Below are 25866 nucleotides of genomic sequence, written 5' to 3'. Positions count from 1 at the left end.
ATCAGTATAAAAATACTGGCTGTTTGACTATGAACAGAACAGTGATTTCAGCTATGCATCTTACATTCTTCAATAAAGCTGGGTTATTATAAAAAACATTTAATTGTACCTCTCCAAAACACTAGTAATAGCGAGTAACTCACTAATTACAACTGTATGCAAATGTCATCTGTGCCAAACAATCCCATCCTTATTCATCTAATTCACAGCGCAGCCACGATATATGTTTGGCTTTACTATCATGCATTAGCGGGCAGGTCATGGTATTGCTCTTAGTGACAGCATCTCCATGTACTCCACACAGGTTAGCCATCCCTGTGAGTGATTAGGTGAAATGCTCTACAACAGTATTAACGTAGTACAGATAGTAGAGTAAACGAAGACACATGGCCCCACCCATCCAAAGACTGGCCAATTACAGAACTTCTTGTAAAATTGACCTTGACCTCAGCGAATAACACAGCTTGTGGGCGTGGTTAATAATAGTTCGGTTGCACTGGACGTTGCCCATCAACTTTTGCTATTAGATGAGCGTTGTGTAAAGCTAGTTAGCTAGCTACATAACATATAGATTTTCAAGCTAGGTTATTGTCGTGTGTGGTGCATTTCTGCTTTTTACAATTCTTATTTGGGATTCGCAGTCGTCAAAAAACGGACAAATTCCAGAAGTGACGAGGAGACTCCATTTTCGTACGCTGGTTGGGCTATCCAGCAGTACGGCGGAAAGCTAGTTGGTGATGTTGCTAGGCTAACTTTCCTTCCCAGGTGAACAGGAGCCAAAGCAAGCGAGCCGCTTGCGATAAATTGTCTATCTGACGATACTTTCGTTGACTACAAAAGACTCCCAGGTAGGTTTTCGATGCATGTGTCACTGTGAGAGCGCATTGCTTCACACTACTTGTATTTCACCAACGATGCGGTGCAGTAATGTTACGTTAGCTGCAGGCCGCTAGTGCTACCATAATGTTAGCTTCCTCAATCCTCAGCTGATACCCGACTGTATTTTCCTAGCAAGCTGACATGCTAAGCTAATCTGCTATGGCAGCTAATATGAATCCAGTCGCATTCCTTACGTATACATAACGTTATCATTCACTGGTGTACAGAATATAGATTAAGACCGGGCTTCATGGCGGAGTTGTGAGCCAACTTTAAAAAGTAATTAGTGTTATGTTAATGTATCATTTGCAAACTGGTTCTGCTAAAATGCACAACTCCTGATAATTGTGGTTTGTTGTTGTTGTTGTCATAGCGGTACTCTGACCCTGTGATTGCAGCATGCTGATGGTGGGAGGCAATGGACGGATGCACTAGAATGAGTGTGAAGGAGCTGTGTGAGACCGATGACCTGGCCACCGGTTTGGTGCTGGACCCTTTGCTGGGCTTCAGCACCCACAAAATGAACATTAGGTAAAGTGTCACTCCGGAAATGTCAATTCAGCCAGTATCACAAGTAAAATTCAGTCACATCAGTATTTAAACAGTTCAGTACACTATTCTTGCCTTTTCTCTCTCGTTTGTTTACTGGGAGATGTATATGCATGACATGACACATAAGTTAAACATTTCTTCATTTAGTAAATTATAGTGTGTGTGGAATCAAATAGCAGTTTATTGTCCTGTGTCTGTTCAACAAAGTTCATGCACTCTGTCACTCCATTTAGAATTAAAGTAAGTGTATTTCAAAGTGTTGCGTAGATCAACACAGCAGTTTGTGTACACATGCTGCAGTAGCGTTTGAAAGTTGTATAAGTTTGTTGTGATGATGCTGTATTTGTTGCTTTTGGCTTCCAATGCTTTGTGGCTGCAAGCTATCTGCAAGTGTGCTGCCACTTTTTATATGATTATAATAATAGTTTATTAGTCATTTGTATTAAACAATTAGTTTATTTTATGCAAATTTGAGTAATAATAAGTAATGAGTTTATGAAGTTCAGTGTAAATGATGCAAATTTTCTGGGATGTTAGAATATTCAATACAGTTGAACTATTTTACCGGGAACGATGCACAAATAATTAGTGATCATCTCAATTTTTAACAACGCTTTTTTTATCATTTAGCCCTATTTTTATGTCAGTTTAACTGGTGACGGATTTTGCAGTTTTTGTGATTTTATATTCTCTTAAGATCATCAAGTGATGGAAATCTTCAATTAAATTTCTCTGTAAATGGTGTCCTCTTTGAACAGGCCAAGAAGTCTTAACTGACAAACTGGAATTTATATTTAAAATTCCAGATAAATATTGCTTAACACAGACACACCTTTGACTAACACAGATTTTGTGTTTTAGACTTTGTCATGTGATTGTTTCTGCTCCCTTTAATACCATCATCTGCTTTTCTCCCCTCTTTAGCCCCCCACCAGAGATCCGACGTTGGGGTAATCTTAAAGAGACCTTGTTGCGCTTTCAGCGTACGCATGATTTCATTGCTACGTTTGAGGCGCTGACAGTGGGCGAACTGGCTGGCGACTACTTTAATGCTTTGGGAAGCCATCGACAGGAGCTACTGAGGCAACATGTAGGCCAATGTTTCACTTACAAAAAAAATCACAAATTAACATTTGACTTATTGTGACTTATATGCTTGATGTTCTCCCTATATTAGTGTCTGTATTATGTCCATAAAAAACGACCATCTATTTTTGAATTTGAGAACACAATCTAAGCCATCTATGATGTCTGCAGGTTTATCGCTACCTCAGTGCCTTCCTGTTGGATAGTGGTGTCAAGATAGAGTCCTGTGACAGATACTCCTCAGAGACCAATGGAGCAAAGATAACCTCAACAAGGCACTGGTAATCAGACAAACTCTTAACATTGTATTTGTTCAGGCAGCATGTAGCTGATAAGTAGGCATGTAAGCTGGCAATAAGTGCTGCATGTCCTGGACTGTGTTGGTTTTGTTTTTATTTTTGTGGTTATAGATATGTAATGCTTGAATTGTTGCTCTGCAGGTTTGCAGGAGAGCGCGTGGAGGTCCTGCTGGGCTGCATAGCAGAGCTGAGCCCCACTGACAGCGCTGTGCTGAGGGCAGGAGTCAATGACTTCAGTGTTATGTATTCCACACGCAAACGCTGTGCTCAGCTTTGGCTTGGTCCTGCAGCTTTCATTAACCATGGTGAGTTTGTCTGAGTTTATGACTCATTCTTACGTGTACACAGATATACCAATTCACAATTTTCATAGCTGATGGGAGTGCCTGCCTGGGCGTATCATAAGGAGAACATCTTACCTCTAAGGCACATATGTCAAACTCAAGGCCCGCGGGCCGGATGTGGCCCGCGATACAATTATGTACGGCCCGCGAGATAATTTCATGTGACTATTAAGAATGGCCCGTCGGTAAACAGCACTCCCACCTCTAATACTACAAATCCCACAATGCACTGAACAGCTGCCGTCAGGACCCGTGCAGCAGCCCCTCCTCCCGCAGGTATAATGGCACACCGATCAGCAGATCAATACATCGATCAGCGATGTTATAGCGACACTTATGGCGCTTTTCCACTAGGACCTACTCAGCTCTACTCGGAGTAGGTACGGAGTAGGTACAAGTGGAAACGCGCCATTAAGCTAGCCCCCCCCAAAATAAATGGCTAAAGGAAAAGTGGAGTTTGAAAACAGAGACTTTCAAAGCAGGTGGGGGGCAGAGTTTTACCTGTTTGTCTGTCGGAGGTGAACCTGTGTGTCTTGTTTGTGGAGCTGAAGTGGCCATAATTAAAGAATATAAATATAAGACGACACTATGAGACAAAACATCAGGATAGTACAAAAAAGAAAAAAATTATTTAAAATTCTATTTATTTTATTGAAGAAAAGTTGTAGAAGTTTGGCTGTTTACATTCATATTTCTGGATAAAAAAATAAAAATAAAAAAAAAAATAAATTTTATATATATATATATATAAAAAAAACTAAATGTTGAGCCTGTTTGGCCCGCGACTAAGACCGTGTTTTAAATTTTGGCCCTTTCTTTGATTGAGTTTGACACCCCTGCTCTAAGGAGTCAATTTTCAAAGGCACAGTCTGATCCGAATGTCAGCAAAAGGTCATTTAAATACTAATAGTCAAAACACAAGACTGGAAGCTCCTAACTGATTGACAGGTCTTTTATTACATGCAGTCACACTACTCAACTATTCTGTCTTTTGTTTTCATTTGTTTTCTAATGGTGTTTTTTATTACTGACTTACATATTGATAGAGACCTATAGTTTAACTATAGTTTTATTCCAGTGTTATTGGTTGTGCTTAAGGCTTTAAATATTTTTGTAGTTATGATCGTTATCATGAAGTACTTTTTTGTTATGTGAAACATTTCAGCGATATATCCAAATGTTCTTACAATTTATGTGGTCAAAATGACTATCTGATGTAAGAAGGCTACTACATACACCTTGGGAAGAATAAATGTGTTGATATTAAATAACTTAAAGTTAACAGAATTTTGTTGCTAAATAAGTGAATAACTAACTAACTAAGTCAGCTTTGGCTGTGGGAAATTTTGATAAATCACTATTTAATGACATGTTATAGACCAAATGATTACTCGAGAAGAACTCAGCAGCTTAATCAACAGTAAATGTTAGATGCACACATTATCCACAGGACAAGGGCATAGTGGATAATTTGTATGTTTTTTTTCAATTCATAAATTCATTAGATGACCATTTTGTCAATCACAGAAGTCATTAGAACAGATAAACACAAGCAGCTTGCTCTTCGTGGACCTCATGTCAGCCCATGGTGTGAACTGAATTGTAATGTGTACAATGGTCCAGTGAAATTGTAGTTAATTCTTTTGTCCTCTCAGAGAGCCGTTTCTTACGAGATCTTTTAATAGTGTTTGAGAGTTAATCAGCTTAGCTTTTGAGCCTTTGCAAAATGAATTCAGTACAAGCCAGCTGATCAACAAAATGCTGAGTTCCTTATACATCAATGTGATTTGAATTAATAACTTGAAATCTTTTATCTGTGTTTTTCTCTCTGCTTGTCCTTTTGGATTGAAGACTGCAAACCAAACTGCAAGGTAATCAGCAGTATTTCTGTATCAAGAGATCTAGATTTATCATGTATATTAAGGCTTGTATTTTAGACACTGAATCAAACCTTCTGTTTCTGAACTGCTCTGTGTTAATGTATCCCATGGGCCAACCAACCTTTGTCTTTGTCTTTTGCTGTTTTTTTTCTTTCCCTTTTTTCACCCGCCCAGTTTGTCCCTGGTGAGAAGAATATTGCATGTGTTGAAGTGATTCGACCTATCTCACCTGGGGAGGAGATCACGTGTTACTATGGTGCCAGCTTTTTTGGGGAAGGAAACGAAATGTGTGAATGCTGCACCTGTGAAAGGTGTGTCCTTCGTCTGATCAGACATTGTCTTTATTATGGTGTGGTTTTTGTTCAGAATTGTAGATTTTGAAAAAAATCAGATATGATAAAAACTGGTAGATGTTTTAACTGATTTCTTTTGTAATTTTAATTATTTTGTAGGAATGGAGAGGGTCACTTCAAACACAGAGGGAAGCAGCCTGAATGTGAAGAAACAAAGGACCCTGTGGGCCAAAAGTACCGCCTGAGAGAGAGATATCTTCGTCATCACAGAGAGAAGGGTCACTTTCCTACAAGGCCAACAATACCAGGAATACACTCAGGTATCTTTAAAGGTAACTGTTAAAGGATTTTCTCTAATATTATCTTTCTCTAATCAGTTGGTCATTAAAAAAGTAATTAGTAGCACAGCAATGACAACAATTTTAAGTACCATTAGCAGTAGTTAAAATGAAAGCATCACAGAAGTGGCTTAAAACTCACTAACAGGAGTACTACCTGTACAATGCAATTATACCGCAGTATTGTCAAGAATAACAAATTAAAAGCCTTAAGAGCAACCAATGCTGATTGAATTCCAGGTTTAAATCTAGTGTGCATCAGTCAGATTTTTGTCCAGGGAAACTGGACAAAGCGTGCCATCTATTCTTTTTTTAAAGATTTCTTTAAATGCTGTTGTTGTTGCAAAGGTGAGAAATTTTCTAATTAATTTTGTGTTCATTTATCAAGAACAAGTACATGCAGCTGTAGGTTAGTAGGGCAGTGACTGATGATATTGTTATTGTTTGTTCCATTTAAATTTCATTTGAGTTGGCAATAGAAATGGTTTACACTATATGCAAAAGCAAAAACCACAACATCAAGTCTATTGAGCTCAGAATTGCTAAATTAAGCCCTTTTGCAGATTAGAATATGAACAAATTTTTGGATCTTTTTTTTTTTTTACTCTTAAAATGTAATTAAAGGATAAACCTCTTGAGATGCACCATCTCATTTTAAAAGGCGTCCTCAGGCACAAAACATGTAAGTTAACAAACACTTGCATAAAAATGAATACATAAATAGTAATAATGATAATCAGTTAAACACTCCATTGTATTGAATTGTTAGTATAAATGCTGTTCTTGTTGTGTTTGCTTCCAAAAATATCACCTGACTGACTTCTGTGGAGACAGTATGCAAACAACTGTGGGGCAGCTTCGATCATGCTGTGATTCATGATCACCTCAAATTTTCACATACTAAAATTGCAGTGCTATGACAATAGAATGGAAAAAGGCACAGGTTTTTTTTATGCGTCAAACATGATAAAACTAAGAAAAACTTGAAAATCATCTAAGTGTCTTTTTTTTTTTTTTTATTGCTTTGAAACCAGCCTTATCTGCTGCTGAAATATCATTTAAGTCCACCAGACATCTCTGTGCCATGTTAGACCTGTAACAAGATCAGGCTAATGCAGTCAGTTAGTGGTTCATGGACAATTTTGTCTCACTGTTTGGAAACAGATGGGAGTGTTGAATAGCTCTGTAATTACTGTGAATGCAGGGATTCCGGCTGTGATTATAAAAGCATTTTTGAAATATGATCTACAAGTACGTTGGGCCTGCTTTAGGAAGAATATTGTGTTGCTTCTTCATGATGTAAGGATTTGGTATAACATGGAAAATTTACTACTTGATAAATTGTGTTAAAAGACTTTTGCTTTCTTTTGCTAGTGTTACCTTGGTGAAGACAGCACTATCAGTAAAAGTTAAGCAAAAGATTTCCATTGTGCGATATGAAATAATTTGATTGAGACACTTAAGTTTTTACATGCTTGAAGGCGCAGTAATGCGGGGGGGGGGATTGTTTCCTCTGGTTGGTGGACTTTTTTACTTGCAGATGGAGGAAACAACATTCTGTTTGTCACAAACTCCACTACTGTTGCAAGGAGTTGTCAGACCATTCAATGTTGTATATGGATTGGTAGTTGAATGATTCTCTGATGTTTTCTCGTGTGTGTGTGTTTTTTTTCTTTTTTATTCACATTTAATGTCTGGATACATATATTCACTGTGACTAAGTTTGGAGAAAACAGAGGTTTTAATCAAAATAGTAAAACAGATATAGAATCATACCATTTGTAATATGTTCCACTGTTGCTGCGATGTGTTTTGGGCCAACGGACATGATTGATTACTTCCTGGTGAAGAGAAAATATGCTCAAACTGGCTGGATAGACAGCACTTCTGTCCGACAACTTTCCAAGCATCACCACAGACTAACTTTAGATAGATAGAATCTATCTATAGATAAAAAATTTAAGCAGTTTAATGAATTGGTCACTTGATTTATATTGCTAAATTCTTTGTATCGTAGTTACCATTATTTGATAATTGAATACAATAGAATTTCAGTGTTTTCATCTTTTAAGTAACCTTGACTTTCATGCACTGCTTATGTTGATACTGGCAAAAGAGATGCTTTTGTATACAGCAGCTTCAAGTTCAACTGCTTCTTTGTTCTCTTTCATTCACAGCCATCCCCTCAAGGAATTCCTTTACCCAGCAGATGAGGAGAAACGCCTTGAAGAACAGAAAATTTAGTCAAACAAAAAAGTGGAGACGAGAGAAGCACAGACGATCAGGAAAGCACCCATTGAAATCCTCCACAGTCCAACAGTGTCGGACAGTTCCACTTTTGTCCCAAGTTTCTCTGAAGGACCTTAGAATCAGATTACGGCGCCACTCAGTGGATTTCTTACTCAACTGTAAGGATCCAAAAAGCAAAGAAAGAGCCTTGCTTCAACAACTGGAGGACCTGATGCCAAAAGATAACGGGCTAAATCAACTGAATTCGACTGGTGAAGAGAATAACAACAGTGAGGTGAACTTGAAGCCTTTTACTCTAGATTCCTCCATGCCACTTCATCAGAAAAGTACACCTGCAATAAGTAACGCTGGCCTTAATGGGAAGTCAAATGTCAAAGTGGTGGAAAGGCTAGAAGTTCACAAGAGGATGTCTTCAAGAACAAGGAGCATGGCTCAGGCTGCGCTCACACGTCAAACGGGGTCCAGTAACACAGACAACACTACGACCGTTTGTCACCCTGTTGAAACTGAAAAAACCTGCAGTGCAATAAAACAAGAGAAGACTGAAAAAAGGATCACAGAGAGTCAAAGCAACAAGTGCAGCAGCACTGAAACCTGCATCATTGCCACGGCTCAGGTCCCAGCTGTTGAGCAAACGCAGCACCGGACGATCAGAGCTTCATCCGTGCTAGAAGATTGTCATAGTGTCACAGATAGATCGAAGAAAGCTGGGGACAATCAACTAATATCATTGAAGCAATACCTCACAGTCAACCTAACGAGGTTATCAATGCCGCAAAGTGTAGAAGCAGAAAAGACCTCTGAGGACAGGAAAGGAAGAGTGGAGGTAAGAGGCAGGAGCAGGCAGAGCCAGTGTCCTAGACCAGCGGCTCTGACAGAACAGTCAGACAGAAGAGTTTCCAGATCTCAGCTGAGACAGGGAGGAAGTTCAGAGATCTGCGTGGCTGAAGGTAACAGAGGGGTGAGGGAAATGTTTTTCAAGGCCATCGATAAAGTAAATTTAAGAAAAAGACAAGCAAGTGAATCTGTATGTGATTTATCCCACAGTGACAAAAGGGGCAATGACAAGGTTATCGAAATACAGACGGTGTCAGAAGAAAAAGATGATATACAAACGGAGCAGCAAGACATTGTAAAAAGCAATAGTGAAGGGCAGAAAGAAAAGAGAAATGCTGCATCTGCAGTTATGGATTGTAAAAATAACAGGGCCCTGGATGAGGTGAAAGAATCAGAATTTAAGATGGTGCATAGTGAAAAAGCTAGAGGACAAAATAATATGCATTGTGTTACAAATAACACATGTAAGGAGGAGGGAGTTGTTAAACTATCAGAACAAATGACTAGGAGTGTGTGTAAACAGCCAGTAAGTAGGCATGATGAGGATCTTGTCATAAAGCAGGCAAAGGTCCTGCTGTCTGATATTTTAGGAAAAGATAAATCCTTACTAGATAACAGATTACGTGGACATATTGTAGGAAGAGGGTGTTCTACCTCTGCCTCTAAAGAAATGCAAAGTGCTGAGGAGGATGGAGAAGAGACTGAAATAAATGGAAGCAGATACCATTGCTCAGTGCAGAGGAGGATTATGAGACGACGAAAGATGAAGCCCAGAGCAGCGAAAACAAAAGCAGAAGGTAAGCAAAGCACTAAGGGACACTTGAGCAAAGATGTTCCAGCTACAGGGAAGACAGAGTTGAGTGACGATACTTTGCAGATTCAGTCACCAAAGAGGCATAATGACCCACCAGCCACCTGCCTCAACCCACTACCTCATAAGTCAGTAATTTCAGCAAAAACCACGACTAATTTGCATCCAGACACAAATTCACAGGCGCACACACAGTCCAACATACCTCTAAAGAAACGTACATTTCGCAGTTCTGTGGAAATAGACTCTGAACAAGGTTTGATTTCTGCTTCAGATCAAGCTTCTAAAGAAGCCACTGAATTAAGTTCTTGCACAGAACTGAGGCAGAACCCTACCACATGTCCAGGGCAGAGTGGCAAAGTGAAAAAAAATGTCAAAAGCAGACTAAGGAGAACAGAAGTCCAGAAGTTGGCCCCCAAAAGGATCACAACCTTTGCCAGAGTGCTTCGCTCCAGAGCTAATGAAGTTCAGCGTAGCCATTCACTGAGGAAGGTTCGAAAATGTAAATTAGAGAGACAAGATGAGGATGATATTGACAAGCCTCATACACTAGAGAGTGATGAGCTTTCAGAGGAGAAACACACTGTGATTCCCGCTAAAATCAAAGAGCAGTGTGGTAAAATTCTAAAAGAATCTCAAGAGGAAGATGAGGTGGAAACGTTGATCCAGCAGAGTGGCTTGGAGGAGACAAAGCCGGGGCTTGATTTTAAGATTCGTTTTAAGAGGAGGAGGGGGAAAGTATGGGAGATGCAAAGAACAGGATTTGGAAATATGGCTTTAAAAACAGAAAAGGGAGATGAGTTGGTGGCGTGTGATCCTTTTAAAGCCATCATGGATTCTGTATCAATTTTAAACATGGAGATGGAGGCCGCTCAGGCTCATGTGCAGGCTAGTAAGAAGTCAAAGAGTAGATTGCACCGTTTAAAAAAACGGGGTGAGAAGCTGAGTGAAAGGAAAACCACAAATGGCTCCTCGCATGTAAAATCAGACAAAGACCTTGAAAATGTATGTGGGCCTAGTGAAACACTGAATGACAAAGTAGAAATTAAAGAGAAGCTTGATCCCGACCTTAGAGATGTAGTCAAAAAAGACACATGTAAAAACGACAGTGATATGCTGTCAGCTTTAGGGCACGAAACAAAAGTTGAAGATCGTTTTATAAACAACTGCTGCTTGTTTGAAACAGGGTCACAATATAAACTGCAGCCTGAATTGGATTCAAATGGCCTTCTTTTACCAGTAATCAAACTACGCAGAAAGACAGAGGATATTTGGGAGGTGGACAGCAAAGAGGGGCTCATACAAACTGAAGTTAAAGTAGAGCCAATTGTTAGGAGAGAGATGAAGGGTCACATTTTAGGGAAAGAAAAGAAGGCTTGTCTTGATTTTAGTAAGCTCAAAGAAGAGTGCCCATCTTTGCAGCGACTGAACAGCAACACTGCATTTCTGAAAACAGAACAGCCACCGTTTTCCTTATCTCTGTCACCACTGTCTCTGTCTTCCCCCCCTAATGAGAATAAAACGGAAGTGATATCCTCAGCTTCAGATATAGTCGCTGAAAGGCTAGAGATGAACAGCGGAGGAAGGAAAGAGAGGCACAAAATGGAGAGAACACGCAAGTGTGGGCCTGTAGAAACACCCACTACTTGTCTTAGTCACACTCTCCAACAAATTGACAACAGTCTCTCTAGGCTCTCTGAGGGCTTGTGTTCATCTCAGACTTTGGAAAAGCCAACAGCCTGTTCCAGCACTTCTAATTCTGTTATCCAGCCCCCGTCCCAGTCTCCTCCATTCACAACTGCAGATAATATGCTTTCCGGTGAGCCCAGCTTCACAAACTGCTGTGACGATATTTTGGACTTTCAGTGTCTCAACTTTGAGGGGTATTATCAGCCACAGAACATACTACCATCCTCGCCATCAGATCTGTGTTCACTGGATCCGCCCACAGATCCTTTCAGCAGTCCCCTCTCTCACAGCCCTTCTGATACATGGACAACTGAAACGCCATACCTTGGCCCTCCCAGTCCAGGAAATAACTTTACTAGTGAGGATCTGCAGTTTTTTCCAGGTCTGATTTCTTCCAAAAGTGACTCTGTTCCTCTGGAATGTGAAGCGAGGGATACCTCCAAAGACAGAAACCCACCCAACCCCAGCTTCAGTTTTTCAGCTCTTGGCAACTCTGATTTTACTGCTAAAGATCGGATTATGAGTAAAAATTTAGGAATGAGGTTCTGCAGAGAAGACCTCAAAACTCAGTCCCTGCCTGTAGTCAATAAGCCGCGGTTGTTTGGTGCAACATCATCTTCTGTTACATCTCAAACTCCCATTACTTTAAGCCAACCCTCCATCAACGTCAAGGCGAGCACCAGTCAGTTAAGAGCCCAGTCTAACCTTAAAACCCAGGGCCCCTTCCATCGTATGACCATTCCTAATAAATCCCAGTCTTTCTCAAATAGTCAGCCAAACACAGTCAGAGGAGTGCCCCAAGGTTGCTTGACTAAATCCGTCCCATCACCTCAAATGTCCAACAAATTCCTCTCTCCTCATCTCTTCACTGTGAAAAATCCCAATCCTCCTGACAATCCATTCAAATCCCACGAGAAAACCTCCACAGTTATTCACAGGGTGCTTAAGTATCAGGGAGGGAACCAGAGTCAGAACTTGTATAGTGCACCTTGTAAAGACATCATGGCTGCTGGCAGCCCCAGAATAGAAAAATTAGGTGCCCACCAGAGTCAGAAACTAAGTGTTAGCGCAGACAGTCATCATAAAGGAAACATTTCTGTCCAAGGGTTTGGAAAGAATGCAGGCCATCTTGGTTCCTCCAACAACCCCAACAGGTCCCACCCTCATTTCAACAAACCTAACTCTTCTTTCCCTCAGTCTTTTTGTAAAAGTAAGGTGTCGTCTGACACACAAAACAGTTGTGAAACCAACATGTCATATAAAAACCTTTCACCGCTGCCAAGACCCTCCTTTTTTCCTAGCAAAATGTCAGATGGCTATTCATCACCACATGACAAGAGTTTGAAACAGGATAAATCCACTGTGTTGACATCAGACAAGCACCAGCCATGTTATACTCAGCAAGACCCTTTTGATTTCAGCTTTGGCTCATCTCTATCGCCCATGTCTCAGCACAACAGCCCCCAAGTAATGCACAGTACACCTCCTGGTACGCCAGCACCAGCAAGCAAGAGTCAATCCTCAGCCTCTTCGGCCTCTTTCCCTTATGGTTATCAAGGTCCTCCTTACGTACTAAACTTCAGTGGAGATCACTCATTGACCCTGGGTCTCAGGGATGGGGCTGAGGGTTACCCAGGATTAGGCTCGACTAACTACACCTACCATTGCCTGATGGAGCCTTCAGGCACCCAGGGACGGCTGGTTCTCGAGCCCTGCGGTCCCCAGCTGTCTAACCCAGCGTCATTTTCCTTGGGTGGATTTTCAGGGCTCAAAAGTCAGGATGAGCACTGCAGGAAGGACATGCAGCAACAGTGCCAGCCTGGGGAACACCAAGGCGCTCCGCACTATGGACCTGTTACAACATCTCACTCCATGGGTCCTACAAAACCCAAGAGAGTGAGGTTAGTGGTGACGGACGGCACAGTGGACTTAGATCTCCAGTACTCAGACTGATAGATACCTGCCGCCGTCACTGGATCCTAGAATACATTTAGATGTTGTTTTGCTCAAGCTGGATTATAAAGTATCTGCCACAAGATGTTTTTGTAAACACTGTAATTCATAGTCTACCAGTTATTAAAGCCCACTGACTGACATTTTTCTAAATCCTTATTTTGATGGACTGTTAATATATGAATGACTTGTACAGGGTTTTATGTAAAGCAGGCTTATCAGTGTGTTTTAACTACTGTATGATTTTTAGAAAATGAAATATCCACTACAATTTGCTGAGAATACCAAATTAAAAATGCATAAAGCAAACAAAGCATTAATATATTTGTGACTAGGAGTTTGAACTTACAGGCCCTGTAAACATTGAAAGCCCTCTAACTGTACTGTAACATAGCTGTATGAATTTTTCTATACCATGTATGGCAGTAGAGACAGGAGCACCGTAATTGGTCGCTGGTACTTGTATTGGTTGGTTTAAAAAAGGCAGCTTTGTGCCTCAGTCTTTGATATGTTCTTGTGACTTTTTGAAGCACCTGTTGAAACAGTTCACCCTCCTTTTATACTCACAGTAAGCTCTTTTCTCACTTGGTGTGTGTAACTGTGTGAGTGTGCGAGTGCGTGCATGCTTATGGCAGGCGGGTCTTGAGGGATCAAAGTAAGGTGTGTTGTCATACCTCATTGCGTGACTGTTGCTCTGCCAAATTTTAATAAGGTCATTAGTCATTAGTGCATCCATGAAAGGTTTGTGCGTGAACAGTGTACAGTAAAATGATTTCCTGAACTAAAATGATATATATTCAAGGATAACTCTACTGGGCGAAAAGAGAGCGGGAGTAACTGCAATATGTTTTTTTTTGTTTGTTTTTTAACAGGCCAGTTGTGCTTAATGGATTGGGGTATAGTACAAAATGAGAACTTTGTAATGGGGATTCTTCCAAGTGGAAGTTTAAGAGAAATGTTTGAATATTTCCATGTTAAATCAAGAAAAGTGACAATCTTATCACTTTTGTCATTTATTTGCATTTTGTTTCCGAAAGTGTTAATGATTAGTATACAGAACCAACAGAAGGAGAAGTTCATCGCCTCCAATAGTCAATGTCTGTTATTTTGTTTTCACTAATGGAGCTACACATTCACAGGTGTTTGTATTGTAAGCAGAGTCATTTGCTATTGATTGTGGAAGTCACGCGAGCGTTTGCCTCGTGTCTTGACGCACTGTGTGTTGAACCCATGTGACATCATTGGGCAGGAGTGTTAAGTGTGACTGCACAGCCTTATATTACTACCATGAAAATGTACTGTCTTGATATGGAAAGGCCAATTATTTATTTTAATATCCTCATCCTTGAAATGGTGCTTTAATGTAATTTATATTTCACATTGATTGTTCAAACTATTAAATGTTTTTTATTATTTAATGGGACAAAATACTGAATTGATTATTTACATCAAGTATTTAATTTCAAAGCCTTTGACATCTTATCCAATTTTTCAGTTGTTACAGGTTCAACTTTCTCTGTCTTTTTTCTAATTGGCAGTTAGTCTTACTGGAAGTCTGCTGTAGAAATGTACAAATGTAGCCTATATCATTAAAGATACTTAATTCTTTTTTTGTATTTCCTCTCTTTAATTCTTTCTTTTAATACTTAATTGCAAGAGACCAAAAATTCTTTGTTTGTGACTGTGGGTGCGTGTGCACGTATAAATTAAAGAACATAAATACATAAGTATTTAAGTATCAGTTTATAGACAAGTGATAGGAAGACTGACCATCTGTGTAATCATTTAGTCCAGGGGAGTCCAAACTCTGGGCCGCGGGCCAACTGCGGCCTGTGGTCCAATTTTCATTGGCCTGCAGGAAATTCTAAAAAAGTGGAATACACATGGAATTTGCGCTGGACTATATTGTACTTGTTAGTCTCACCGCTAGCTGGAGTAACTGTCTTGAACGAGGCAGCTTGTCTATAAAATGAGTAATCGAAGAAGAAACGTGCTACAGGTGACCCAACATGGCAGAATTAAGGAAACGTAAGAGAGCGATGAGAGCACAGCTAATAACTAATGACGATCACTTCTGCATTACGGAGGAGCTGCTTGATGTTCGCAGTCTAAAGAGCACCACGACGGGTGAGGATGTGTTTGAAGCTGTGCCAGGTGCAGTTGGCATGATGGGACTTAAATGGGACGAGCTGTGTGGAGGTACGATGGATGGAGCTCCAGCTGGGACAGGAGAGCGCAAAGGAATCTACGGTGTCCGCCGAGGGGCAAGAAAGTGGAGGTAAGGCTGTTAATTCGAGCACCAGGGCTCTTTTGCCAACTTTAATCCACTAGAGGTGAGGCGATATACGTCACCTCTAGTGGATTAAAGTTAGCAGCATAGCTCACTTCTAGTGAGTGGCCCAGCCCTTTGGATGTTTTTCTGTATGTGGCCCTCAGTGAAGTTTGGACACCCCTAATTTAGTCGATTGGTCAAGACATCCATCCCATTTCTTCTACATTCATTCCTATATAATGAATATATTTCGATATTGTGTCCCTCATAATCAAATTATTTTCTCCATTGCCATATTCAGATTACGGCTCCCATTTGAAAAATGTTTTCATTATGTTTTTTCTTTTTCTTTCAATTGGTTTATAAAATGTCAAACTATGAAAAATGACTTCCTAAAGGCTTCCAAAATCCCTTTCCCAAGAAGTTTGCTAACCAAATACTTTATCAATCCTTTTTAAAGCACAGTTCATTCATTTTCTGTTCATTAACAAATTGATTACTTGCTGTGCCTCAGCTCTAATGCAGAATCAGAAGCTTCAAATCAATATGTGAACACTGGAGATGCCTTTTTAATAGGATTGTTAAAATCCTGCCTAAATGGTCTCCACCTGACATTGATTTATGACCGCTTCAGTGACAAGTTAAAAATAACATTCCATAAAACATTAACATAAAAAGATACGATTCTGAAATGGACCATTATACAAAATGATCACTTTGAGTATATGTTTATGCAAATGTTTCTGAATGCAGCACTTTTATTTGGAACAGTATTTCTACACTGTAGGATTGCCACTCTTAAATAGACATTTAGATCAAATGTTTACATTTGAACCATTTTTGCATGTTATTTCCACCACAGCAAACAACCAAAAGGTCAAAGAATAATCTTCACATAGTTACAAGCTACAGTAAAGTAGAAAAAGATGTCCTGTCAGTAAAGATTTTCTCAGTCATTCCCTCTGTACGGTTCTGTGTTTGCTTCATGTTCAGTCTCCTCCTGATCTAATGTATTCATCTGGCTAGTTTCAAAGCTTGGGGCAGGTGTTCATCCTCCTGCTTTAGTGCTCAGCCTTTACCTCCTTCCTCTACCTGTGCTTTCATCCTACCCAACCAACATTTATGTTCTTCTCCACGACCCCCTCCTCTCCTCCAGCATGTGACCCACTTCTGCTTTTCATTCTAGCAGCCGCACAGTTAATTCTGATGCCAAGTGTAACAGTTTTCTCATAATGAGGGATTATCTGTTATAGTAGAGAGGGTCTTGGAGATGGTACAGTTAAAGGGACAGACATAATAGGGGGTGTCACTGACTAATATAAGTGTTTCTCAGCTATCATAACCGAGTACGCAGGTTTATTGTGCTGACATTTATGCATCTGTTATTTCATTGTTCATTGTTGATGTCAGGTTGGTTAGAGCAGTTATCAAAACATGACTTCTTCAGTTTTATCCCCTTTGAACCAGTGGTTGAAGAAATATTATCAGCTAAACGTGCTTGCGTATCAAAAATAAAATTACTGGTTCTGCAGTAAAACATAACTGATAGATTATTATACTCTATACAATATGTATACAATATATCTTAGTATAGATAGGAGGATAGTATAGATTCTTGTGGAAGACAATAACGTTTTTTATATGAACTATGGTATAATTTGACCTCTTTGGGTCTCAAACAATTATTTAAATGGAATGATCTGAAAAGTTAAGAGGTGAAATGTCTCTTTAGTGGAACTGCTACCAATAGATGCCGCTCTTTTGTAAAGCGCCACAAGCCAAAAGGGTTGAAAGCCGCTGCTTTAATCTTCGAGATAAGATTATGCCCTTGGGGGGGAAACTTTTCTTGAGCTCAGCATCACTGCTAAGCATTCGTCTCCAGACAAACTGAGCAGCATCCTCACAATCATTCATACATTAAAAAAGCCAAATGTGTTGCATTTTCTAATCTTATCGCATTTTTCTATGTGAAATGTAAGTATTGTTAATAACAAGTAGCAACAGCTGTGTCCCTCTGACATGTAGTGGAGTAGAAGCATTAAGTGTTTTAGAATCCTATTTTGTACCACATCAAATATTTCCAACCATTTCACTCCTGCTAGTTTTCCGCGTTTTTAATAATTCATGTAGACATCACCTCACTCGCCCCTCATCTTACTCTTGTGTACATCACATTTCCATTAAACCCTTACTACATGTACATGTGTAGCCACATGACTCCATACTCCCCATGTTCAGGACCCAGGGGATTACAATCTGCCATGGGACGTTAGCGTTGCACAGCAGCGTTAGCTATGTGAAATGGCTGACTGTGTTGAGTTGCGGCTGGATTTTGTGCTCGAGTGCTGGAACCACCATCAGCAGCAGCAGTAGTAGAGCAGTCACACTTGTGGTGAAGGAGCAAGGAAACTCAAATGGTCTGTAACCCTGAGCTACAAGCTTATGCTGGGAGGAGAGAGGAACATCACATTCAGAGCAGTGAGCTTTAGAAAGGTGTACTGCAGTTGCACGTTATTTCCCAGGTGACAGGTGGCAGAGGCTCCAAATGACTGGCTACTGGCTGAGGTGTCAGTGCATTAGTGTAAATTAGAACTGTGACAAAACCCTGTGTGCCTGACAGAGGGGACTGAATAAATATGTCAGCTGCACAAGCAGGGATGTTGCTCTTATCATTATTATGGCTATTTTTCTTTATTAGGTCTGACTGTCTGCTATTAAGGTGACTCCTCTGGCTCTTTGTGCGAGCTACGGTCGCATGTGTGGTTCTGATGAAGCACAGCAGTCCCTTTCAGCTTACTGCCTCTGCTTGCTTATCCTCATCCAATTAATACTGTTGGTCCAGCTTGAGCCTGATGAACACAAGCTCTTAAACACACCCTCCGATTCGTACAGACTCGATCAGTCAAAGCAGTAGCGCTAGCTGATGCAGGCTGACCAATCAATGCAAACCCAATTTAAAGAAACCAACAGCTCAGATGATGTAATACTTTTAATACTGTGTGTGAAAGTTACCTCTGCATGAGTCACTGACAGAGTGAAGAGGTGGACAGCCCCCGCTGTGTGCGGTTTCATTTCATTCACATCCATTTCTAAATGCCCAGCTTGGAGCTGATGGATGTAATGTTAATGAGTGAAAATAAAGTGAAGGATGGTGATATTTTTAGTCACTAATACCACTTTCAAGAGCCGAGATGTCAGCGTATGCCTGTCAGTGTGACCTTTGAGTTGAAGCACAGACTGCCTCACCACGCCTGTGACATGATGCCATGACATGGCATTGGCTTACCTGATGCTGATAGTGTGAAACATGCAGTTCGGTATCGTGGTATGTTTATTCCAGGTACAGGACGGCACATTCAGTTAGAAAAAAGCAAATGATATACAGAGCTACAACGATTAGTTGATTAATTGATTGTTTGATTAATGTGCAACTGTTTTCATAACTGGTTACGCATTTCACGCATTTTCATTTTTGAAGCAAGGAAGTCAAACATTTGATTGTTCCAGCTTCTCCATCGTGATATTTCTGCTATTTTTCTACATTTTAGTTTAATAAGTATCTTGTTGGACGGTCATCACGAGGGACATTTTTTACAGTTTTCTAATGTTTTATATACAAAAGGATTAATAGACAGTATATGCACAAATGAATCATGAATAATTGTTAGCTACAGGCCTAATGATATCAACTCAGTGAATTGTGGCTTGAGCTTCAGTTTATTGTACTAAAATGCAATGTTTTGACCCAACAGAATCTGTCAGGAAAATAGGAAAATATAACAAGACAAATGGGGAAAGAACAAATAAAATAGTCTGAGATTCAGTGGAGCTTCAGCCCCTTTAAATGTTGTTTCTCAATAAGGGAGAAGAATCCACAAACAGGAAGATGTAAGTGCTACATCACAGTCATCAGATGACCTGTGAGATCAAATAGACCGACACGATTCTGTTTTGGTTTCCACACAAAAACAAAAGATTCTGACAATTGAGGATTTACAGTAAATGCTTATCAAAACGCACACTGAGACTGCTGAAGACAGCCAAAATAAACAGGATTGTGAATTGTGAAATATTTTTTCAGTGTGAAACATTCTCATGCGGGAGAGCTTACCCTCTTAGATTCATCACTGGATTCTGAACCAGTGATATTTTGTCAACATTTGACATGCAGCGTAGCTTCAACTGTAACCAGACAGTTTTCCACAGAGGACATTTCTGCAGCAGATGGTTTTTTTGCTGGTTCGGAGGCTCTGGGATCTCACTTGAATAATCCACGTGAGCTTCTGACAAACCAAGTGTCAAGCACGCCTGCACAGGCTTCACATTTATCACCCTCAGGAACAAGATGGAGATCTGACTGCTGAAAAACATCTGTTTTCTCTGTGATCACTGTTATTATACAGAGCCATGATGACCCCCACCCCCTCCACCCTAGTCATCCCCAGCCATTAAAGGGGTGTTAGCTCATCAAAGCTCATGAGGCAAGTTTCTTGATGCTTTGCTCATCAATGATTGGCATAATGGAGTTGATTTCTACTTGCTATTCAGTTCAGCTCGTCAGTAGAAGGCTCCCTCTCCACCCACAGCCATCTCTTCCCTCACCCCCCTCTATGTATGGTAATAAGCATTGCAGCAGTGGCTTCCCTCATCCTCTTATACACATCTCTTTCATTCCTTATTCATATTTCTGTGTGTGTGAGAGAGAATACACATGTTAGCTGCACTGCTGCAGATTGTGCTGCTCTGTATCTGTGAATATAATCATTGGATTATGAAAGGAATCCATTAAAAGTTAGACATTTTGGACTAATTGATGTATGTGGTTTTGTTGTTGACATTGTGTGCTGATTATGGATAATCTTTTGTGTGTGTGTGTGTGTGTGTGTGTGTGTGTGTGTGTGTGTGTGTGTGTGTTTAGTGTAGTGTATCTCTGCACGGTTGGGTGGATCCCACTGTCTTCTACAGTGCTTCAGTTCTGTGAGAAGAAAAAAAATTTCACAGCTAAGAGTCTAACTCCAAAACATCAAAGACACAGAGAGAGGGAGAGAGAGAGAGGGGGAGAGAGAGAGGGAGATGTACAAAGGGAGGGAGGGAGGGGTATGCCCTGTATCCGGGTAATGACGGAGGAAAGAGAGATAGAGGGAGGAGGGGGGACAAAAGAGAGAGAGAAAGAAAGAGAGGTATGGGAGGGGGGATGAGGGAGAGACAGCAACCAACCAGTATATGAAGAGAGAGAGAGAGGGAGAGAGAGGCAGTCTGAACATGCTGAAGGGTGGGAGGAGGGGGGATAGTGAGTGAGGGATGGGGAGATTGCCGGACCGAGCGAATAGAAGTGTTACTACAGAGCCGCTGCTGCTGGAGGACGGGAGCCGAGGATAATGCTCCATCCCTCAGCTACACCGGCACGCCGGACACCTTGTCATTTCTCCTGGTGGCGGCGGCTGTGAAGGAAGAGGTTATTCATTGTTGCAGCAGTGATTGTCTTTTCTTTTTTCCCCCTGTAACCACAGTCTTCTTCATCATCTTCCTGCTCGCCCCTCCTCACTCCTTATTCCTCTGCAACTGGCAACCACTGGGCTCCCCCCTCTTTTCTACTTCTGTCCCTTTTTCCAGAGGAGGGATTTCTGTATTTCTTCAGGGATTGTAGAGGACAGTAAGAATGTTTTCTGTCTTTTCTGCTTTTTTTTCTCTTCGCGTCTCTGAAGGAAACATGCATGGAGATGGAGAAGGGTGCATGGCAAAGCCTTCCAGTTTGTGGAAGGATAGTGATGTAGTCAAAAGGGAGTATGTGTATGTGTTTGCAGCAGGGGGTGGGAGGGGGGTTTGCATGTTCAAGTTTACTGCATTGATGTAAAACATGAATTCCACTGTCATATGGCTGTCTGTGCATGAAATGCCCAAGCTTTAAATGAGAATATCCAGCAGTTGCACAAAATCACACTTGAAATAAAATGAAAAGGTAAAACAGCTGTGAAAGGATCTTCTGGGGGATGAACAGACACAAGGAAGGCAGACCAAGCAGTGTTTGGCACTGGATTACTCCTTGATGCCAGTAGATGAATACACTATCCCAGGTTTACAGAGAGGCAGAAGAAGAGGGGACAAGAGAGAAAGTGGGAGAATAAAAAGAGGAGGAGCCAACAGTGGAGGGACACAGCTTTGTAGATGAGGCAAAGACAAGACAGGACAGGACAGAACAGGGAATCAGACAATATATGTGACATCAGTAAAAAGGAGATATAGGTAGATATCAGACGTGCTACTTGTCAGCTCTGGAATTTATCATTGTGTCAAACTGATCGTCCCTCCCACATACATTTAGAAGCCTGCCAAGGATTGCTGATTATCGAGTGAACAGAGCAGCTCACTGCTCAGTGTTCACATTCAAAGGCTAACCAGTGCATAAAATCACCTATGTAACACTTTGGCTACCCTGACTTACTGACTGTAGCGTGCGAGGCAGGGTATGCATGGATGAACATGGACACAGGTGCACCTTAGCATTACAAGTGTGTGGAACGATGCACAGATATAGATGTAAATGTTTTGCCATGCATTAAACAGCAGATGAATTCGATAGCGGATGTTCAAACTGTTGTCCTCTCACTTGAGCGGCTGCCTCGACAAGAAAAGGGTCATCCTGCCTGCAGGGAACATGTGTTTGGTCCTCCTTGTCATTATCTCTACACCTGAGTTTAGTCTATCTATAGCTGCCTTTGTCTCTATTAAACACAGCCCACAGGAAGGTGACAACCGGCCACTTTACAGGGCATGAATAATTATACACAAGCTGCTCTTCTATTGCAGAGTGTTGCATAGAGCGATGAGCAGGATTTCAGCATAATATAGCAGGATTGAAAGTTAAATAGCGAATAACTTGTTGTTGGAGGCATTAAAGCACAAGAGATGTGGCTGTGTCTTCAGCTTTTGGTTCATAGAGGTTTGGACAATGGCGTATGGCGGGCACATCGCCCACCCACAGTCATAGTAACTCACACATGCACATGCTGTTCATGCTCTGTATGTGCTGTCGCCTCAGGCACATGGAGGTAGAGGATGGCAGAGCAGATCATTAGAGAAGACAGCCAGCATTACGCACCATGAGCACAATTTGCGAATTTGAACACCAGCATTAAAGCATTAATGGTAGATTTGGAGATGTATTCATGTAGAAAAGTGAAGTGCTCTGTAGTGATAATTTGGCTAAGTGTTGTGCTGGAGATTCATGACAGAGTGGCGCTACAAGTTCAAACACACACAGTCAATCACTTCATTGGTCAGTGGCGCTTCACTCACTCACACACTTTTATTTGACCATTGTGCAGTTTCTAAGGCAGGGCTGGGTGATGGAGGCTGAAATCCAGGTCCAACTAATCACCACATTGTGTGATTTGCTTGCTTGGCTTTTGAATACTTTTGGGAAGTTCTTTCCTTATTTCTAGATATGTTTTAGGTTGTTTTATATGTTGATCATCACAGTAATGTGACTGCTCATTGATAGACATCAAGACCAGCATTTAGCTATTGTCAGGCTGTTATTATTAAATTATTTCCATTGTGTTGTACTCAGCAGTTACTGTCGCCTTCTTCTTGTTCATGGTTAGCTACAGGCTAACTGCTGTTGAACTCCCTTTCCCACACCACTAGCATTTTGCTAGCAGCAGTGTCCTGTTATGTAAGGTTGAAAATTCACAAAAATGTGAAGTATCCCTTCACTGTCAAACCCGTATGACACTGAATCTGTAGCTGTTCTTTTGGCCACTGCTCCCTCAGGTTGGTCAGATTTATAAAACGTCTGACGCCTTTAAATGATGGGAGGAACAAACAAAACTCAGCATCAAACAGGAGTCTGTCAGTGTGAAGAGGTTCCGAGGTTCGACCCAGTTTGGCTGAATTCAGAACCGTTTTGACTCCGTGGGAGCTCAGTTAATTTGGCCCATGGAAGATGTGGTCCAACAGGCCGATGCGGCTGCTGATTAACTGACTGTCGTTTCGTTTGTGTTTCAAATGTTGTCGGGCACAAAGAGAGTCAAGGTCCAGCAAACACCCTTGATTTGCCACCCCAAGCAGATGAATTAACATTCAGCCGCGGTAGCAGGGAAATACCATTAATTCCTTCTCGGTCGGAGAGGGCTATGGAACGTCACACTTTAGTTCCACTTCTCACACAGAGGACACAACACAGTTGACATTTCCACCCGTGCAGTTCCCTCTTTGGGGATCAAGGGACCAAAATCTCTTCTTACCACTCATTCAATTCAACAGATCTTGGCAAAAGGATTTTTCAGCACACAGCGTATGTCTCAGCGTGGAAAAACAGGCCTCGACAAAGATACATGTTGATTAATTGTTAATAGATTATTATTAATTATTTCAAACCATTTTTCCACTGGGGCTTGGGAAGGAGAGAAAGGATGTAAATGTGGTGTCTTTTGGACTAATTATCCCTCTGTTCAATTGCTGCTATGCTGACAAGCTGTCAAAGTCCCATTGTCAGAGGGCTATTTTCTCTGAGGTTTAGCACATTAATTGTTTTCAGTCTCTCTCCTGGTATATTTGCCCAAGCGCATTGATTGGAGCTTAACTTTCTTTTCAATATTTGCCACGCTTCTCTTGGGGGGGATGTAGTTCATAACTCCAGATTTAGCCTTCTCGTTTTCACTCCTTCCTCTCGTTTTTTTTTTCCTTCTCCCTCTCTTACCGACAGCAAACGACTGATCTGGGACAGACAGGCCTCCCCTGCGCTCTGTCCTACTTGAGCATTGTCCTCTCTCTTGTTTCTCCTTATTCCTTTTCCACTGTGGTTTACCTCTATCCACCTATCTCTTAGTGAGCTGCTCTGTCTCTGTTAATCATTTCACCAGCTGCGACTGTGTTCATCATACCAGAGTGATGGTTCTGCCTGGTGTTAATAGACTGGCAGGGTGTTTGGGAGACATCATTACCAACAGTACATTTTTCTTTACCGGGCGCAGAAAATTGATGCTTGTCTGTCATGAAACACCTCTCTTTTGATTTGAAGTGAGGTAATGATTAGGAGCAAGTGTAGATACAGAGTGTTCAAACTGCTCTCAAAGATGAGTACAAAATCACCCATCAGCCACGGCAATCTGTGAGGTTTACAAGTTTTTAAAATTCTACGGTCATACTGGCAACTCTGTTAGCTGAGGCAGATGGGAATGACTTTAGCTGTACTGGTATTTGGTCATAAACCAAACTAGTGGACTTAATATGATATTGACCTTATGAGAGCGCTAAAACGGGGATCACCAAAGCAATTAGAATACATCTCGAGGGAGACTGTCGGTGAAGGTCTGTACCAAATTTCACAGCAATCCATCTGATAGCTGTGGAGTTATGGGGGTACCAGAGGAAAAGTCGGGATCAGTAAAGTCATCATGATACATCTTTTGGGAACCATGAATATCAGAACAAAGATTCACAACAATCCTCATAACACAACTTTGAAATTACACTGAATCACTGTCAAAGGAAGACACTGCAACTTGAAAAGAGTTGCGGTCATCATGGTGTGTGCCAGACTTTTGTTCCCAACGGAACCCCCCCCCATCATCACTTCGCACACATACACCCACGCTGACTGCATCTCTGTCATTTATCTTTAATGCTATGTTGCTCGCTCTCACTTTCTCTTTCCTACCTTATCTCCGCACAAACAGATCACTTCTATCCCACTGCAAAGACTCCATTCATGCTAATTAGAGGGGAGGAGGGGTTTGGAGGACTTTCGCCAGACTCCTCCATGCATCATGATTTCACTCTCAGTTTATTAGGGCTAATTGCGCCATTGAGAGGCAGAGAAGGGGGGTAGAGTGGGGGTTTTGAGTTCTCCCAACAGTCACCGCTGCATCATCAAAGTGCGGTTGCTATTTTTAGCAGCAGCAGATGCATGGCAGCAGTGGAGCAGTGCTGGCCCAGGATGATGATCACAGTGTAGGGTGGGGTGTGATTTATGTGTGTGTTTGTATTTGTGTGCATTTGTGCACGACTGAAGTCAGTAGCAAAAGCATCAGCTGCAGGATCTAATGCTGCTTTCAAGTCCTGTGGGAAAAGCAGTGGATACGAGCTTCTCACTGAACGCACTGTTCGTATCAGCTTTCAGATGGTAAATAGGACTTGGGCATTTAAGATTGGCAACTGGTCCAACATTTGGATACATACAGTAAAAAATCGATGTTCTTTTAATCACAACAGAGTGAATAATTTCAAAGTGCTTTTTATTTTCCACTTCTCTGACTTGTACTTGGTAAGTGGATTTGTGATGCAATGATTCATTTGCTGAATAAAAATAAACTCAAGTCCATCAAGTCCAAAAAACCTAAATTCTGATTCTTTTTGTGACCTTGAATGAGTTCCAACACA

At 41.1% G+C, this 25866-nt stretch overlaps 1 protein-coding gene across 1 annotated transcript; it reads left to right on the top strand.

The window, feature by feature from the left end:
• The first annotated feature begins 514 nt into the window (after positions 1-514).
• Positions 515-14800, top strand: kmt5c (lysine methyltransferase 5C). Its single transcript, XM_070847870.1, has 9 exons — positions 515-848; positions 1278-1410; positions 2356-2521; positions 2689-2798; positions 2958-3121; positions 5012-5031; positions 5215-5351; positions 5493-5665; positions 7849-14800. Exons 2-9 carry the CDS (start codon positions 1298-1300, stop codon positions 13209-13211), a joined length of 6246 nt encoding a protein of 2081 aa, XP_070703971.1. The 5' UTR covers positions 515-848; positions 1278-1297; the 3' UTR covers positions 13212-14800.
• Positions 14801-25866: the final 11066 nt, after the last annotated feature.

This window comes from Pempheris klunzingeri, chromosome 17 (genome assembly GCF_042242105.1).
Source record: "Pempheris klunzingeri isolate RE-2024b chromosome 17, fPemKlu1.hap1, whole genome shotgun sequence".
In the NCBI taxonomy this organism is placed as follows: Eukaryota; Metazoa; Chordata; class Actinopteri; order Acropomatiformes; family Pempheridae; genus Pempheris; species Pempheris klunzingeri.
Note: the sequence above shows the minus strand (reverse complement) of the source record. Positions and strands in the feature narration are given on the sequence as shown.

Excerpts from the sequence above, each read along its gene's own strand:
- kmt5c (XM_070847870.1), top strand. The coding sequence starts at position 1,298 with ATGGACGGATGCACTAGAATGAGTGTGAAGGAGCTGTGTGAGACCGAT. Across the intron at positions 2,799-2,957 it reads ATAACCTCAACAAGGCACTG|GTTTGCAGGAGAGCGCGTGG; the intron begins GTAATCAGACAA and ends GTTGCTCTGCAG. Across the intron at positions 5,352-5,492 it reads GAATGCTGCACCTGTGAAAG|GAATGGAGAGGGTCACTTCA; the intron begins GTGTGTCCTTCG and ends ATTATTTTGTAG.